At 47.0% G+C, this 16,720-nt stretch overlaps 1 protein-coding gene across 1 annotated transcript in view; it reads right to left on the bottom strand.

Annotated features, from left to right (window-relative positions):
• ARHGEF12 (Rho guanine nucleotide exchange factor 12) overlaps nt 1-16,720 on the bottom strand; it is a 124,134-nt gene that overhangs the window by 23,466 nt on the left and 83,948 nt on the right. The window contains exons 18-27 of the mRNA XM_060251846.1: nt 12,394-12,531; nt 11,471-11,503; nt 10,335-10,449; nt 9,294-9,396; nt 8,786-8,995; nt 8,377-8,506; nt 8,124-8,159; nt 7,360-7,514; nt 3,306-3,452; nt 1,203-1,288 (exon numbers count right to left, since the gene is read on the bottom strand). Of these exons, the coding sequence (XP_060107829.1) occupies nt 1,203-1,288; nt 3,306-3,452; nt 7,360-7,514; nt 8,124-8,159; nt 8,377-8,506; nt 8,786-8,995; nt 9,294-9,396; nt 10,335-10,449; nt 11,471-11,503; nt 12,394-12,531 (1,153 nt within the window). The remainder of the gene's footprint in view (nt 1-1,202; nt 1,289-3,305; nt 3,453-7,359; nt 7,515-8,123; nt 8,160-8,376; nt 8,507-8,785; nt 8,996-9,293; nt 9,397-10,334; nt 10,450-11,470; nt 11,504-12,393; nt 12,532-16,720) is intronic.

Genomic DNA, 16,720 nt, shown 5'->3' with positions numbered 1-16,720 from the left:
CATGTTGTCTAGCGTAGTCACCTTTCGGCACCAGTCAAAACATCTCCCTTTGCCTGGGCTTAGATCAAGATGGGTAGTCGTGTTAGTCTGTCTGTAGCAGCAGAAAAGAGTAAGAGTCCAGTAGCACCTTAAAGACTAACAAAATTTGTGGTAGGGTAGGCACTTTTGTGAGCCACTTATCACTTCTTCAGATACAGCTAGAATGTGAGTCCACCTGTCCTATATATTGGACAGTGGAGTGATTTCAGATGACAATTGACATTAGCAGGCAAATGACAATAGTAGGTGTGATGTGCAGAGAGGCAGTAGGTGTGGAGAAATCAGCACTGGTAATGAGGCAGGAAACCTAGGTTTCAGTTCAGTCTAGGTGGATGCACTGTCTTCAGCTTTGTTATCAGTCCCAATTCAGCAGTCTCTTTCTAATCTCCCTTTGCCTGGGCTTTTAACTAAAAGGTTCCATCTTTTTAGATGTTTGATGGTCTGCTCCTAACTCAAGGACTGTTTTATCAATATCATTTCAGACTGCTCCTCTGTGTCTGCTATTGTGCCCTGGACAGCTTTTATTGGCTGTCTGTATTGGTGTTGCTTTCATTGGTTTGGATTGTTCTATGTTTTAACTGGGGGGAGGGTTACTGTGTTTGGTTGTAAGATGCCTCAAGGAAGTTTGAAGAGGCAAGCAAACAAATCCTTAACATAAATAAATCTTCTTTGAAGAAAAGGGAGTCACACACACCAAATGAAAGCACAGCCTTAAAATGTCTAAGTTGGTTACATTTCCCTGTCTCTCTCATCACATCTAAATTCTCCCTTTAACTTCACTGACAACTTGGATAAACAAACAAGTCCTCCCCCTTTTGCAGGTCACCTTGAAGGTAAATTACTCATTCATTTGTTGCTAATTGATATTATTTTTGAAAAGCACTCAGCTACACAAATACTTCAAACAGAAATGAAACACATACACCACGCTGCGCTCCCTTCATCTTCTCCAGTTCTGACTCCCCCGGCTCAATGTAATTCTTTTAGAAACAAACATTTTCAGATAATAAGTTCTCAGACAAGACAAATCGGCAAGACTGAACTGTGGCTCCCACTTACTGTTTCAGTCCCAGACGTTTGGCCCCTTAGGAAAAAAGTGTCAGTTTTTTTCAGAAGGAAACGGGGGTGCGGATGGGGGCAGGGGTGAACAAAATTCGGTTTACCCAAGTTAACAAGTCCTCTCCGATCTGATCGATAACAGACGTCTCGTTCCTTTTTCGCACCGCTTTCATCTGCTCGTTCAACCCAGCTAAAGAAGAAGAAGAAGATATTGGATTTATATCCCGCCCTCCACTCCGAAGAGTCTCAGAGCGGCTTACAATCTCCTATACTTTCTCCCCCACAACAGACACCCTGTGAGGTGGGTGGGGCTGGAGAGGGCTCTCCCAGCAGCTGCCCTTTCAAGGACAACCTCTGCCAGAGCTCTGGCTGACCCAAGGCCATTCCAGCAGCTGCAAGCGGAGGAGTGGGGAATCAAACCCGGTTCTTCCAGATAAGAGTCCGCACACTTAACCCCTACACCAAACTGGCTTCGCTAAAGAGCGAAGAAAAGAAAGGAGGAGAGGCAGTTAGCAGCAAGGCCAGATGTGGGGCTACTGCCTCAATGTGTCTGATGACCTGCAAGGCACCTGAGCTCCTTCAGGGCCAGAGCTACACATGGAGGCCCATGTCCAATATCCACCTCAGAGCTCACCCTCACTGGGTACACGGAACTGCCCACATTTAAGGGGAACAGAACAGTTTCAGTCATACCCCAGAGGATGCCAGACAAGGCTCACATCCTGCCCCCCCCCCCGAGGACTCCTGTAGCATGCAGACAAGGCTCACATCCTGCCCCCCCCGAGGACTCCTGTAACATCCAGCCTTCTAGCATCAGCTGGAGCTGTCTTTCCGCAAGGGAGGGGGCAACGTACACACTCCTCCTGCCCCTATCTGACCCCCAAAGAAGCAAAATATACAGCCCCAAATTCTGAAAATTCCCAGGTTTATATTCAACCAGCATTCTGCAAAACTGGCCCACTTAAGTCTAAAAGCCCAATTCATTTATTTGCTGTATACTCAGGGGGGGGAAAAACTTCTCAGAGTTTTTTAGTTTCATCCATCTTTGCCTAAGTCCTAAGAACTTGGGCCATGTTCTCATATAAGAACATAAGAGAAGCCATGTTGGATCAGGCCAACACTCTGTGTCACACAGTGGCCAAAAATGTTATATACACACACACAGTGGCTAATAGCCACTGATGGACCTCTGCTCCATATGCTTATCCATTCCCCTCTTGAAGCTGTCTATGCTTGTAGCCGCCACCACCTCCTGTGGCAGTGAATTCCACATGTTAATCACCCTTTGGTACTTCCTTTTATCTGTTTTAACCTGACTGCCCAGCAATTTCATTGAATGCCCACGAGTTCTTGTATTGTGAGAAAGGGAGAAAAGTACTTCTTTCTCTACTTTCTCCATCCCATGCATCATCTTGTAAACCTCTATCATGTCACCCCGCAGTTGCCATTTCTCCAAGCTAAAGAGCCCCAAGCGTTTTAACTGGCATGGAATTACCAGATCCAAACACTTTAGATGCCCAACATTCCGAGATTCCACTACCTTGTTTTTGGGCCCAATCAGTTTGTAGCAACATATAAAAATATACATATAAAAATAAAAAAAAGAGGCAGCTACCTCTGACAATCTGGAGACAAATATGCTACGTAGCTTGAAAACCTGCTTTACAGAGATATCCGGAGGTGCACACCAATACTCCCTCCAAGCCGTGGAGTCTTGTGAACAAAAATGCTACTTCATGAGCAACTGGCGTTAAAGTTGTGAGCTACCGCCTATATTAGTTTGCTCTGGGGCCATGTTTCCTGAGCTAAGAAAAAATGTGTGAGCTGGAGGCTTAAAAACCTGTGAGCCAGCTCACACTAACTCAGCTTAGAGGGAACACTGGTGCACACTATGTTCTCATTGTATCCCGGTTTTCATTGTTAGCAATCACAGGTTAGTTTTGAGTACTGGTTTGGAAATCTGTGCAAGCCGCACATACACAAGATGGAGGAAACTAGATAACATGTGGGAGAACGAGTGAACTTATAGGCCTAAGAACAGCTATCCTTTGCACAGAGCCTGTTTCAGACAGTTGTCTTAGGCTGTCCTACCAAAGGAGTGGCACAAAAGTGTCCACTGCCTTGGGGTTAGTTTCACTGCGAGACCATCCGTCAACACCCTTTTGACTAAGCAGAGAGGAAAACTTGAGCCAGATGACCTCACTCACCATGGAGCTGAAGGATATCCTCCAGATTTGAAAATATATTCTTCAAGTCAGAGGGAGGCAAGATCCCTTCGCGGGACACACGCTGGTAGAAGACCTGATCAAGAACCTTCAGTGTTCGGACATGAGCGCGCTCAGTGTAAAACAACTCTGGAGGGCAAGGAGACACAGAACAACTGTAACGCTTTTATCTAAAAAACTAAAAGCCCGGGAGTAACTCAAACCAGTTTAAATTCAGGACACAATTTGCCAGAAAAGGCAAGGGAACCAAGCAGCTTGCAACAGATAAAATTGACAGTGATAATCCACCTTGCAGGCAACAAACAAATAATGAGCATGAAGGTTCAGGAATTTGGATCTGTGAGAAATCCCTGATGCATATGTTTTGCTTGTTACCTTTTGACGATTGTGAGGAACAAGAAGCTACACACTGTTAACCCCGGCAAGTGACTGAGTGAGCAATAAAGACAATGAGATACTGAACTGTACTCCTGATAACGAGAAACATGTTAACTCATTTTGAAGTGATTCATTTTAATGTTGTTTTATTGTTGTAAGCCACCCTGAGCCCACTTGCGGGATAGGGAGGGGTATAAATCGAAAAATTAAATTAAAATTAAACCATTGTTTTTACAAAACAATCCACAAGCCTTGAGATTAAAAATGCATTCTCTAAATCACTGCTGCTTTAAACAAAGCCTTTAAACAACCCTTAAGGATGCCCCTACCACAACCTACCTACGATTCCTTGAATCTAAACCAAAAGCTGAACCAGGCCAGTCTCTGCTTGTTAAACATCTGCATGCATGAACTCCAGAAATTGTAGTCAGTTCAAAATGTGGCTGTTGTCAGGAACTAGATACAGGGATCATGCAATTCCTGTGCTGAAAGTTCTGCACTGGCTGCCCATCCGTTTCCAGGTACAATTCAAAGACAATGGTTCTTATCTTCAGGAAGATGATTAAGAATAGTTTTTTATGCCCCTTAAGGAGTCTCAAAGAGGCTTGCAATCACCTTCCCTTCCCACATGAACCTGCCTTATACTGAATCAGACCCTTGATCCATTAGAGTCGGTATTGTTTATTCAGACTGGCAGCAGCTCTCTAGGGTCTAAAGCAGAGATCTTTCACATCACCTATTGCCTGGTCCTTTTAACTGGAGATGCCAGGGGCAGAACCTGTGACCATCTGCATGCCAAGCAGAGGCTTTGCTACTGAGCCACAGCCCCTCCAGAGCCAGTTTGGTGTAGTGGTTAAGTGTGTGGACTCTTATCTGGGAGAACCGGGTTTGATTCCCCACTCCTTCACTTGCACCTGCTGGCATGGCCTTGGGTCAGCCATAGCTCTGGCAGAGGTTGTCCTTGAAAGGGCAGCTGCTGTGAGAGCCCTCTCCAGCCCCACCCACCTCACAGGGTGTCTGTTGTGGGGGAGGAAGGTAAAGGAGATTGTGAGCCGCTCTGAGACTCTTCGGAGTGGAGGGCGGGATATAAATCCAATCTTCTTCTTCTTCTTCCCCATCACAGGCACCTTGTGAAGCAGGTGGGGCTGAGAGAGTTCAGAGAGACCTGCGACTGGCCCAAGGTCACCCAGCAGGCTTCACGTGGAGGAGCAGATAATCAAACAGTTCTCTAGAATCCTGGTGGAATCCTGGTAATGACATCTAGCCATCTTGATATATATGTATTGTACTGTAGCACCTTCAATTTATATTGGTTTTAATTTACCATCTAACTGTATTTTATTGTATTAATTGTATTTTATTGTAATCATGGTATGCGCCATATCCTGTGAGCCGCCCTGAGCCTGCCCCGGCGGGGAGGGCGGGATATAAATAAAAGTTTATTGTTATTATTATCAGATCAGTCTATGGGTGCATTCACACTACACTAAATAATGTATTTTGCAACTAAACTTCTGCTGCCTTGCATAGGAAAAATCCAGTTGCAATCCAGCATTATTTAGTGTAGTGTGAATGCACCCTACCACTCTAAACCACTACACCATGAAAGCATTAAGGCCCTAAATGGTATGCTGTCAGGGTACTTAAAAGACCACCTCCTGCTGAACTGTCCAGCCCTACAGCCAAGATCTGCCTTCTGAACCCGTGCCCCCTCTGCCCTCACCTGCAGTGATGAGGCAGATGGCAGCCGGCAGCCCCTCAACTTTGGAATGCCCTCCCACTTGCAGCTATTCTACTGCCTACTTTACTGTCCTTTATTTATCATTGTATTTATTTAAAATGTTCCTATTCCACCTTACTACCCCCCAAGGCAGCAACCATTAAAACATCTCAAGTGTTAAAACATTTGAAACAGCATTTAAAATACAAATATATAAAAAATTTAAAAGCACACACACACACACAATATCTAAGCCATGAGCAAGGATGTCTTGGTCCAGTGCACTAAAGGCTAGTGACCGACTCAAGCTAGATTCGAGTGGGTAGCCGATCGGTCTGAAGCCCCAAAACCAAGTTTGAGTCCAGTAGCACCTTTAAGACCAACAAAGTTTAATCAGGGAAAGAAGCAGTTCTGAATAATCTGATCTGAAGACGTGCGCGTGCAAACAAAAGCTTCTACGCAGAATTAAGCTTTGTTGGTCTTAAAAGTGCCCCTGGACTCAAACTTTGTACTAATGCAAAGCGGAAGACAGAGTCACACAAATCTGCCTAGGGATGGATAGATAGATAGATAGATAGATAGATAGATAGATAGATAGATAGATAGATAGATAGATAGATAGATAGATAGATAGATAGATAGATAGATGATAGATAGATAGATGATAGATAGATAGATAGTCATTGTTCTCAAAAAAGAAAATGAGAGCAACGAAATGAGGTGCTCTTCCACAAACATACCAACACATCAACACCCACAAAAGGACATATACATAGACCATTTAAATGCATCTAAAAACAAATAACCATTCATAACCCTGCATTTAGCTTAACCACGGCACTTGGATAGAAGCTGCCCTTGAATCTATTTGTCTTAGCCTTCAACACTCTATATCGCCTACCTGACGGTAAAATCTCAAATAGCAAGTGGCCCGGATGTGAAGGGTCCCTTAAGATCATTTGTATCTTCCTTCTACATCCCATATCATACAGATCCACCAATGAGGGGAGAGAACATCCACAAATCTTCTGTGCTCTCACCATCACTCTTTGGGAATTCCATCATTTTGGTGTCGGGACCCAGAAGGCCCTCAGGCTGCCGTTTGTCTAGATGGTGGGTGCCCTTGAGGCAGGGTCTTCGAAGACACCTGGCAGGTCCCACACCAAAACATTTCTCTTTGGCCTGTTTAGTGCAGTGGTTAAATGTGCTGACTCTTATCTGCGAGAACCAGGTTTGATTCCCTGCTCCTCTACGTGCACCTGCTGATATGACCTTGAGCCAGTCACAAGTTCTCACAGAGCTGTTCCTACCAAGAGCAGTTGTTGAAAGGGCTCTCTCAGTCCCACCTGCCTCACAGGATATCTGTTGTGGGGAGGGGAAGGGGAAGGACATTGTAAGCCACTCTGAGACTCCATTGGGTAGTGAAGGGCAAGGTATAAATCCAATCTCCTCTTCTTCAACTTCTGTGGCTGTTTTTATGGCCTGCTGCTAGCCTGACTTTTAGGCGGGCCTTTTTTTTTTGAGCAGGAACACACACAGGAATGCAGTTAGGAGGTGTGGCCTGATATGCAAATGAGTTCCCGCTGGACTTTTTCTACAGAAAAGCCGTGTGGAACAATGGCGACACCAGGGGGTGTGGCCTAATATGTGAATGAGTTCCTGGTGGGCTTTTTCTCCAAAAAAAAGCTCTGCTTTTAGGAATGCTGTTTTATACTTCTCAGTGTTGTTTTAACGCTGCTTTTATGTCCCTGCCAGGTTTTGGGCTAGTTTTATTTAATTTCTTTAAACTCGGATGATCTTTGAGTCAGTTTTTATTGCTGCATCGTTTTCACCTTGCAAGCAGCCTTGAGCATGTTGCTGAAGAAGGGGCACAGATCCATTTTCCAAACCAACTGAATAAATAAAAAGGAAAGCAAGGCCTGGCCTCCCCCAGCTTACCATTAATTACTTCCTGGCGTTTAATCTCATAGGGTTTCAGGCCGAGCAGCACCTCCCGGCTCACCAGCTGCTGCCAGTTGGGCAGGTCCGTCTCTAGGTCAACACCAAACAGCTCATCTTCACTCTGGGTATCTCCAGCGCCCACACTCTCCATCCTAAGAGGGGGGGAATCATCTTTTACATGTTGGAAGGGACTTCAAGGCAGAGCGAAAGAAGGAAACAGTCTGACAACAAAATAGTATGGGGATTTTATCTACAAAGCCTGCTTTAAGGTCCAGAGTGTAATTTGGTACATGGATCTTTCCAGGGAACAGCTGAGTTTCTGGAGAAGGCCTTCATTGTAATCACCTCAGCAATTCTCCTTGTAAACCTCTGGTAAAAATGAGTTAGTGGCTTATCTAAGGTAAGTCAACAAAAGGAGGAGGGGACCTCTGCTGTCAGCGACAGCATCCAGGTGTAAGGGAAGAAAGAAGCTGCAGAGCTTCCCAATTCATCCACTTTTAAGTAGGATTGATGCTATCATCAGCACTGTGCATTCACAGATCAACTGAAACGAGATATGAACCGCCTGAGAACAATTTGCCTGTAACTCTGCACTAATTTAACAGGATTTGTGGCTCTCCCTGTCTGGAGGGCACAAGATATCTCAGCTGCAAGCCAAGAAGTTTTGGTTCAGCACACCGAGCTAGTGACTAATCCAAGCGACTCCATCATCAACTCTTTTAGGCAGCAATACCTTTAAACATAGTCATACTTTCACTCACTTGCGGAAAGACTTTGGAGTTCCCAAATCCGCTGGCCTAAAAGAGACACAAGGTCATTATTAAAGACAACTCTCGCTCCACAGTCCAAAATAAAGTACTAGCCACTTGCTAGATGTTCACATTTCCTGTTAAAACAGCAGAGATGCATCCGTGGCCCATGAGTGAAAAGGCTTCTGCAACTGCCATTACATTTCCAGGCTTCTAGGCATTACTGACTCCCCGCAGCAAACCAATTACGCTTTGAGAGCAGCACCTGTCAAATTCCTCTTCTTCCTGCAAATGGTCCAGGGGAGGAGATGGGAAATCGAAGATGGTGTTTGGTGTGCGAGGTGTACCATCCATAGTGTCACTACAAGATGGAGGTTCGCCAACTGGCTTTGAGCCTAAAAAATAAAGGGGAAGGGAGATTAGAGCAGCGTTGAAAGCCGCACCCACTTTCTAAATGGACTAGATCTGCAACTATATCTCCCACTATGACCCTCTGTGCCACATCACCGCCAGCAAGAGGAAACTGAGACCGCATCGGTTAGGGATTTGCAACCGCAAGAGATTTCTGCAGTCACGCCGAGCAACTTTAGCGATAGTTTAACTTTTTGTCTTCAACATCAACATCGCACAGCAAGCACTTCCCACCGGCAGTGTCATTTTGCATATATTTTTACCTGTTTCACTGTCCTTACTTCCATCCTGGGAAGCAAAAGTTCCAGCAGCGAGTGGAGACATGGGGTTAGCCGGGGAGAAGGCGACATCTGCGCTTTCACTGGACCCGCTCTGGCGCATCTTTCCAGAATCTGGTGGCTCTGGGCTGACCGAAGAAGGTGTGGATAAGTGCTTTGGGTGGCGCTGCTTTTGCAATTCCATGGCTCTGCCTACTAGAGAGACGTGGAGGAATCAGCTGTGTTGCTCTATTATGAATAATGCGCTAGATTCGAACACCCAGGCCAGAATAATTTCTTTTTTTATAGTTAAATAAGACATGTTTCAAATAAGGTGTAGCAAACAGAAGAGAGTTCATTTTTATCATGTACCATAATAATGAGGGGCAGAGAGAGAACTTTAGTAGCAACGTTTATCAAGTATGGGGAGGAGAGTTTGGAATAGCAACATTTATCTTTTGGGGAAACGCAGAATGCTAGCTAGAAAAGGACCAATTCTCTCCATCTGACATACTTGCATAGCTGTCGTGGCGGCTTGGTCTCCTTGGGGGTCCCAGGATATTGGGGAAGACTCTCCTCTTCTTTTCGTCTCCTTCCTTCTCCTTCTTAATACTTTGCTTTTAGTTGAAAAGGAAACACAAGACAAAGGATGTGAAGGCAAGTCTTCCCTACGCAGCCCTACAAACGATGCTTTTATGAACTTTTCAAAACTGTCGGCTATCTTTGCAAGGGCCTTACAATTCTACTCTTCTGTTTGTTCAGTATTGCCTCTCAGTGCTTTAAGGACGGGGGGAAAGGAAGCTTTGGGTACAAACAGAAGAATACCTGGCCCAAGACATGACATTACCAACACAGGACACCCCCTCTCATGCATAAACCTGAAGCACAGCCCTCAGTGAAGGTCTCCTATGAAGTCCAATAGTACTTAATAGAAGCCGCAGAAGAATCCAGGAGCACAAACAGAACAACAGAGTAACACAGCTACTCCTATGGATCTGCTCCCATAATAACACTGTGCATATGCTGGTAGAGACTCGTGGTAGAGCTGCCTCCTCCCAGAAGCATAAGAAGAAAGGGAATTGTAGGGAGAATAGCGCTGCTGCTAAGAGGGCTACTTCAAGCCCCTCCGATAGGCCTTGAGTGTTGCTGATACAGGGGAGCATAGTGCTTCAGATCATGGGGGTGAGTGTCCGTGTTAAGCGCTGTCAAGTCACACCAAACTGGCTCTGGTGACCCTATGAATTAAAGTCCTCCAAAATGCCCTCTTGTTAGCAGCCTTGCTCAAGTTGTGCAAACTGAGGACTGCGGCTTCATTGACTGAGTCAATCCCTCTCAGGTTGGGTCTTCTTCTTTTCCTGCTGCCTTCAGCTTTTCCTAGGATCACTGTCTTTTCCAGTGACTCTCCTAATGCGCCAGGAAGTTCACTGAGCAACGCCAGGCTCATCACACACGCAGCCCAACATACCCTACAGGGTTGGTATGAAATACGGGGCAAGAGGAGACACTGGGCAGGAGGAATCAGCTTAGACTAGTGTTCTGACTAAAGACGCATTACCTTGATCTTTGGCAGGAACCCAATCCGCCCCCGCTTGTGATCTAGATTCCGGGGCTCTTTGACTCTCACACCAAGATGTTTCATGTAGGTAAGAACAACATACTGCACAGCTGAACTGTAAGAAAGATCCAACAAAACAACATTTCAAGGACACAGACACTAGTACTGGTGGAGGGGCACGCAGATGGCAGCTCAGCAAAATATCAATCCCCCCCTTATTAAAATTATTTCTCTGATACAGGGACAGCAATCTAGATACCGACAAGCCACAAAAGCTTAGTAATCTCTCTCTCAACGATTATGCATTCTCCTCGGCGATGTGTGCTTCCTAGAGAAATCTGAATCAGAATTTTCATTTCCAGAGAACTCTGAGCAAAAGTTTCTGATGCCCCAAATATAGCGTGACCTGCTTCAGCGTATTTCTTTTTTCTTATTTTTAGTAGATAAAATGTCAATAATACTTCAAATTGATTTTATGTTTCTATGGAGAAACAGCTGAAGTGAGGAGTGACTCACAAAAGCTCACATGCTGTCACACATTTTGTTCGGCTTTCAGGTGCTCCTGCACTCTTGCTCTTTTCTGCTGCTACAGACAGACTAACCCAGCTACCCATCTTGAGCTATCTCACGGAGAAATAAAGTATAAGAAAGTGGTCTGCCCTGTATCTTATTTTTAAGACCTCGTGCAGCAACTGGCAATTCAGAGAATGCCTAGGCAGCGATGCAAAAAAGAGCATTCAAAGCTATTGACATGAAATTTTGTTCAAAACCTAGTTGAGCTGAAACTTCACAGAACAGAAGAGGCACCAAAGTACTTTTAAAGCGACAGAAAGGGAGGGATACAACTCTCTGTGCTTTACGTGCTTTAAACATCGATGGCCCCAGGCTTAATCTCTCACATCTCCGGTTAGGTGGATAAAAAGTGGTAAGGTAGGATAACACTGCTGCCTGAATCTCTGCTACTTAAAGGACACATAGCTGGATCATGTGAGAGAGGATTCTGTAACAGAAATGATAAAATTTCTGTTTTGCAAACACAGCCGGTAGAGGGCGCCCTCAACCTACTCAGCGCACACAAGCTCTGGTGGCCTCAGGAGAAGTGTGATCAATGCACTACAAAAACCCTGTTCTGTTACCTCTTTTCTTCTTCAACAGGCTGGGATGACATCCTGCAAAAGAAAGAAGAAAACTCAGCAAATTGGGTGCCATCACAAACGTGTGCTTTCATTACTCCCAATTAGGTATCTGACAAGGGATGGATGGACCCCATCAGGCCCGCCTTTTACAGGATGGAGCTTGCTCTTTAACCAGGGTGGTCTCTCCTCCTCCTTTTATTCTCATCACAACCCTGTGAGGTAGGTTAGGCTGAGGTTGTGTGACTGGCACAAGGCCACCCAGCAAGCTTCCACAGTGGAGTGGGGATTCAGGCCTGGTTTTCCCAGATCCTAACCTGATGCTGCAACAGCTGTCTCGCATAAGCCTGCCAGATCCTCTCCTGCCTCCCACTTACACTTTGCACTGCAACACCAATCTGTGCCAATAACTTCATTAATTCAGACATCCCCAACGTTTTTGACGGGCATCTTTGAAATTCTGACACAGCATGGTGGCTGCAACCACAAAATGGCTGCTGCATGAGGTGGAGCCAGCTGCAAAACAGCTGCTGCAGCTTACCTTCAGTCACAGAGTGGGGAAAAAAAAACTTTTGCTGTGGTGGCAGCTTCCGCTGACACAATGTTTTTTTTTTTTTAAATCTGCACAGCCAATCAAATCTCTAATGGTCAATCAGCCTTTACACAGGCAGAAGCCCCACCTGGCTCCGCCCGCTCTCTAAAAACCCTTGGTGAGCACCAGGAAAGATGTTGGCTGTGGAGCACCCCTGAGCAGTGTGTATTCGTGGACGACATCCTCCATCCTTGTTGATGGATGAAGGTTTGGCCTAGAGAGGCAGAGTTCCCTGCAGAGTCTTGTCACAACTGAATGCAGCTGTGCCTGAGTCCATCAAGCTGCTTCCCGTGCCTGAAGGAGAGAGAGCAACTGCATCCACCACCATACTCACAACACTTCTTCAATTTTGGTAAGGATCTGCTCAGCACATGCTCGCTCCCTCTCCAGTGTGGCTCGGTCACGGAAGCGTTCTGCGTCCAGCCGGGTCAGCTCCCCTTCTGCCAGAGTCAGTCCCATGCTGCGTTTCTGCCTGAATACAGAAGATGGAATCGTGGCCACAGGAAGAAGGGAGAGGAAGAGCAAAGAGGACTGATGTTGCACATTTCATCACTCCAGGAAAAACAGGTTTCCTACCTGTAACTGATGACCTTCGAGTGGTCATCTGTGCAGTCACACTGATGGGATATAGGCGCCCGCGCCGATCTCGATCGGTATTCTTGAAAGCTGCGGATTTCCGCACCCAGGGCCCAGTGCGCATGCGCAGAAGCCCCACCGCGCATGCTCACAGGGACCGGAGCAGACATCCCGCCAGTTCCTTCTGACCGCTGCATAAGCCCTAGAGATAGACCGGCAGCGGAGGGGAAGGAGGGCGGGTAGTGTGACTGCACAGATGACCACTCGAAGATCATCAGTTACAGGTAGGAAACCTGTTTATCTTCTTCGTGGTCTCTGTGCATCACACTGATGGGAGACTAGCAAGCCAGAGTCCTACCTGGAGGAGGGTGCAACGGTCCATCAGCGAGAAGCCTCCTGAAGAACAGCACGGCCCACTGATGAACGCCGACGCCAGTTCAGGTCAAATGCATAGTGTTTGACAAACGTATGCGAGGAGGACCACGTAGCAGCGTCGCAAATGTCTCTCAATGGTACCCCTCTCATGAAGGCTGCCGAAGCTGCTAGGCCTCTAGTAGAATGAGCTCTGATCTGCCTCGGCAGGGGTTTCTTATTCAACAAGTAGCATAGTCTTATAGTCTCCGTTATCCATTTAGAGATTCGCTGTGACGAAACTCTAACACGTTGCGATGCTGGGGAATACGAGACAAAGAGTCTAGGGTCCTTACGTCCCGGTCTTACTCTGTGTAAGTAGAACAAGAGTGCCCTTTTCATGTCCAGGGTATGGAGTTTTCACTCCAGGTCCGTACTTGGATTCGGAAAATATATGGGTAGGCATATTTCTGAGTTTAGGTGGAATGAAGACGTTACTTTCGGGAGAAAGGTCACATCAGGGCGTAACCACACTCCTTCAGCACTGAACTTCAAATACGGGTCATCACAGCGTAGCGCTGCCAGCTCGCCTACCCTGCGAGCGGAGGTAATAGCCACCAGAAAGGCTGTTTTCCAAGACAATAATTGCAGGGAACACGTTGCCATGGGTTCGAAGGGTTTCCCTGTTAGGGCCTGCAACACTCCCGGAAGGTCCCAGGCTGGGGCTGGGTCCCGTACCCCTGGGTACAACCTCAGAAGACCTCTGAGGAACCGTTTGGTGTCAGGGTGTGAGAACACCGAATAGCCTTCTAGCTGCTCATGGTTAGCTGATATTGCTGCTAAATACACCCTCACTGATGATACAGCCAGCCCTTTATCTAGCAGTGAGAGTAGGAAGTCCAGGATTAGTGGGAGACCTGCTGTTCTAGGTTCTTTGTCAGTCCCAGCCACGAATTGGACAAACCTTGTCCATTTGTACTCATAAGACTTCCTAGTGGATGATTTTCTACTGTTCAGCATGACGTATAGGGCTCTATCAGACAACCTCGTCACCCCAGCTTCCAAGCAGTCAATTTCAAGTGAGGCACGTCGTGGTGAATCACTCGACCTTCGTGGGACAGCAGAAGATCCGGGCTCATCGGGAACTGATGGAACGTTCCCTGAGACAGTTTCAGCACCGGGAAGAACCATTGTTGTCTGGGCCACCACGGTGTGATGAGGATCGCTCTGGGGTGTTCGCGGTAAATCTTGTGAACTACCCTCGTAATTAGTGGGATCGGTGGAAAGAGGTACACATGTCTGTGAGTCCAGGAGACTAGTAGCCCATCTCCCAACGACAGTGGGTCTGCGCCCCCTCTGCAGCAAAATCTTTTGCATTTCGAGGTGCTGCGTGTGGCAAAGACATCCACTTCCGGCGTGCCCCATTTCTGAAACACCGGCTGAAGGAATTTCCGATTGAGTTCCCACTCGTGGAGTGTGGCTCCTCCACGACTGAGGTAATCTGCACAGGCATTCAAATTGCCCGGTAGATGGGTGGCAACTAGGGTTGTGTCCGATTCTCTGCAGATTTCCCAAATCCTCAGTGCCAAGAGGCATAATTTTCTCGAAACTGTGCCCCCCTGTCTGTTCACGTATGCCAGGGCGTGCTGTTGTCTGTCAAGACCGCAACTGTCCGTTCCGTGATCAAGGGTCTGAATGAGAGAACGGCATGATGGATCGCCAATAACTCCAGAAAGTTTATGTGGTAACGCAGAAGATTCTGAGGCCATCTGCCCCCCACACACATGCCGTCTACGTGCGCTCCCCAGCCCCATAAGGACGCATCCGTTGTTATGGTCAGGGTAGGGGTTTGCCTGTGGAATGGAGCTCCCTGGAGAAGGTTCTCCTTTTCTTGCCACCAAGATAGGGTCCACAGTACTGTTCCTGGGACAGTCAGCTTGCGTGACGGAGGGTCCGTTTGACAGTTGAAGGTTCGTAGAAACCACAGCTGTAGTATCCGCATGTGGAATCTGGCAAATCGTAGGACTGCTGTGGTCGCTGCCATTAAGCCTAGGAGGCGTTGGACTTGGAACGCAGTGACTGTAGAGCTTGTTAGAAATACCTGTATCAGTGATGCAATGTCTTCCGCTCTCTGTGGTGGAAGGAATGCCCTGCAGGCTTGTGAGTCCAGGATGGCCCCTATGAATTGCACCCTTTGGGAGGGCTGCAGTGCCGATTTCTTTAAGTTGACCTGTAGGCCTAAGTTTTGTAGGAGGGCTAGGGTGACGTCTATTTGACGCAATAGTAGAGGTTTGGAACTCGCCACTAGCAGCCAGTCATCTATATAGGGAAATATGGTAATCCCTTGTAGTCGTAGATGGGCTGCTACCACCACCATAGTCTTTGTAAAAACCCCCGGTGCCGTGGAGAGGCCAAAAGGTAAGGCCTTGTATTGATAGTGGGCGTTTCCTATGGAGAACCTGAGGAACTTCCTGTGAGTTTGGTGTATGGTTATATGAAAGTAGGCGTCCTGCAGGTCTAACGTGGCCATCCAATCCCCTCGGTTGAGTAGAGGCAGGATGTTTAGCAGCGAGATCATTCTGAATTTTTGGTGTGGTATGAAATAATTCAGGCCTCGGAGGTCCATGATGGGTCGAAGGCCTCCGTCCCTCTTGGAGATGGTAAAGTATCGGGAGTAGAAGCCTTGGCCCACGTGGCTGGCTGGGACTAATTCGATTGCATCCTTTTGGAGGAGAGATTGGACCTCTGCTTGAAGAGTGGGGGATGTTGTGGTGTGAATGACTGTGGGAACTGTAGGGCTTTCCCGGAATTCGATTTGATAACCCAGCCGGATTATCGCTAAGACCCATCTGTCTGTAGTAATTGAAGACCATGCCTGGAAATAAGGAAGAAGCCTGGTATGGTCCTGGTACCGGGGGGGGGGGGGGGGACAGGGGAAAAGGCAGTCAAAGGCCCTGTTTGGATGGTCTGCTCCCCTTTTGTCTAGATGCCTGAGCTGAAGTCGGAGAATACTTCGATTTCGTGTTGTATGAAGGTTTAGAATAGGTTGTAGAACCTTTTGGTCTCCATTGCTGTTCAGTGGGTTGTTTGGGGAACGGTTTCTTGTTCCACGGCTTACTCCAGGTGCGTTTACTTTGGGATCTGGCTGAGATGGGAACCCCTAAATTTCGTGATGTTCTAATGCTTTTATCAATCTCTTGCAATAGAGTCTGTATTAGAGCTGAATAAACCATTTCCGTCAAAGGGGACATCCTCGACATATGACTGAGTATCCGGCTGGAGCGCTGTTGATCTCAACCAGGAGTGGCGCCTCAGAGTGATTGCTGAGGTAAGTGTTTTTGCTGAGATGTCACCTGCGTGCTTTGCCGAATTGATCTGTTGCTTAGCTAATGTTATACCTTCTCTCTGGATCTTTTTGATTGCCTGTTTGGTTTGCTCTGAGAGGTCTGGTAAGCTCGACAGTTGTTCCCATAAGGCATACTGATACCGACCCATGCATGCCCCATAATTTGCGACCTTCACGCCGAGTGAACCAGCAGTGTAAAATCTTCTACCTAGATTGTCCAGCTTCTTCCCCTCTTTGTCTGGGGGAGAAGCGTGCGTCTTTCTCGCTTTCGAGGATGAAGCTACCACAATAGAGTTTGGTTTTGGATGGTTAAACAAAAACTCTGCTGTGGCCTCCTGGACGCGATACATGTGGTCCAGTCTGCGGGAGCTTATCGGGGTCGACGCCG

Source organism: Heteronotia binoei, chromosome 12 (genome assembly GCF_032191835.1).
Source record: "Heteronotia binoei isolate CCM8104 ecotype False Entrance Well chromosome 12, APGP_CSIRO_Hbin_v1, whole genome shotgun sequence".
NCBI classification, from domain to species: Eukaryota; Metazoa; Chordata; class Lepidosauria; order Squamata; family Gekkonidae; genus Heteronotia; species Heteronotia binoei.
The sequence above is the reverse complement of the archived record's forward strand: the minus strand, read 5'-3'. Positions and strand labels throughout refer to the sequence as shown.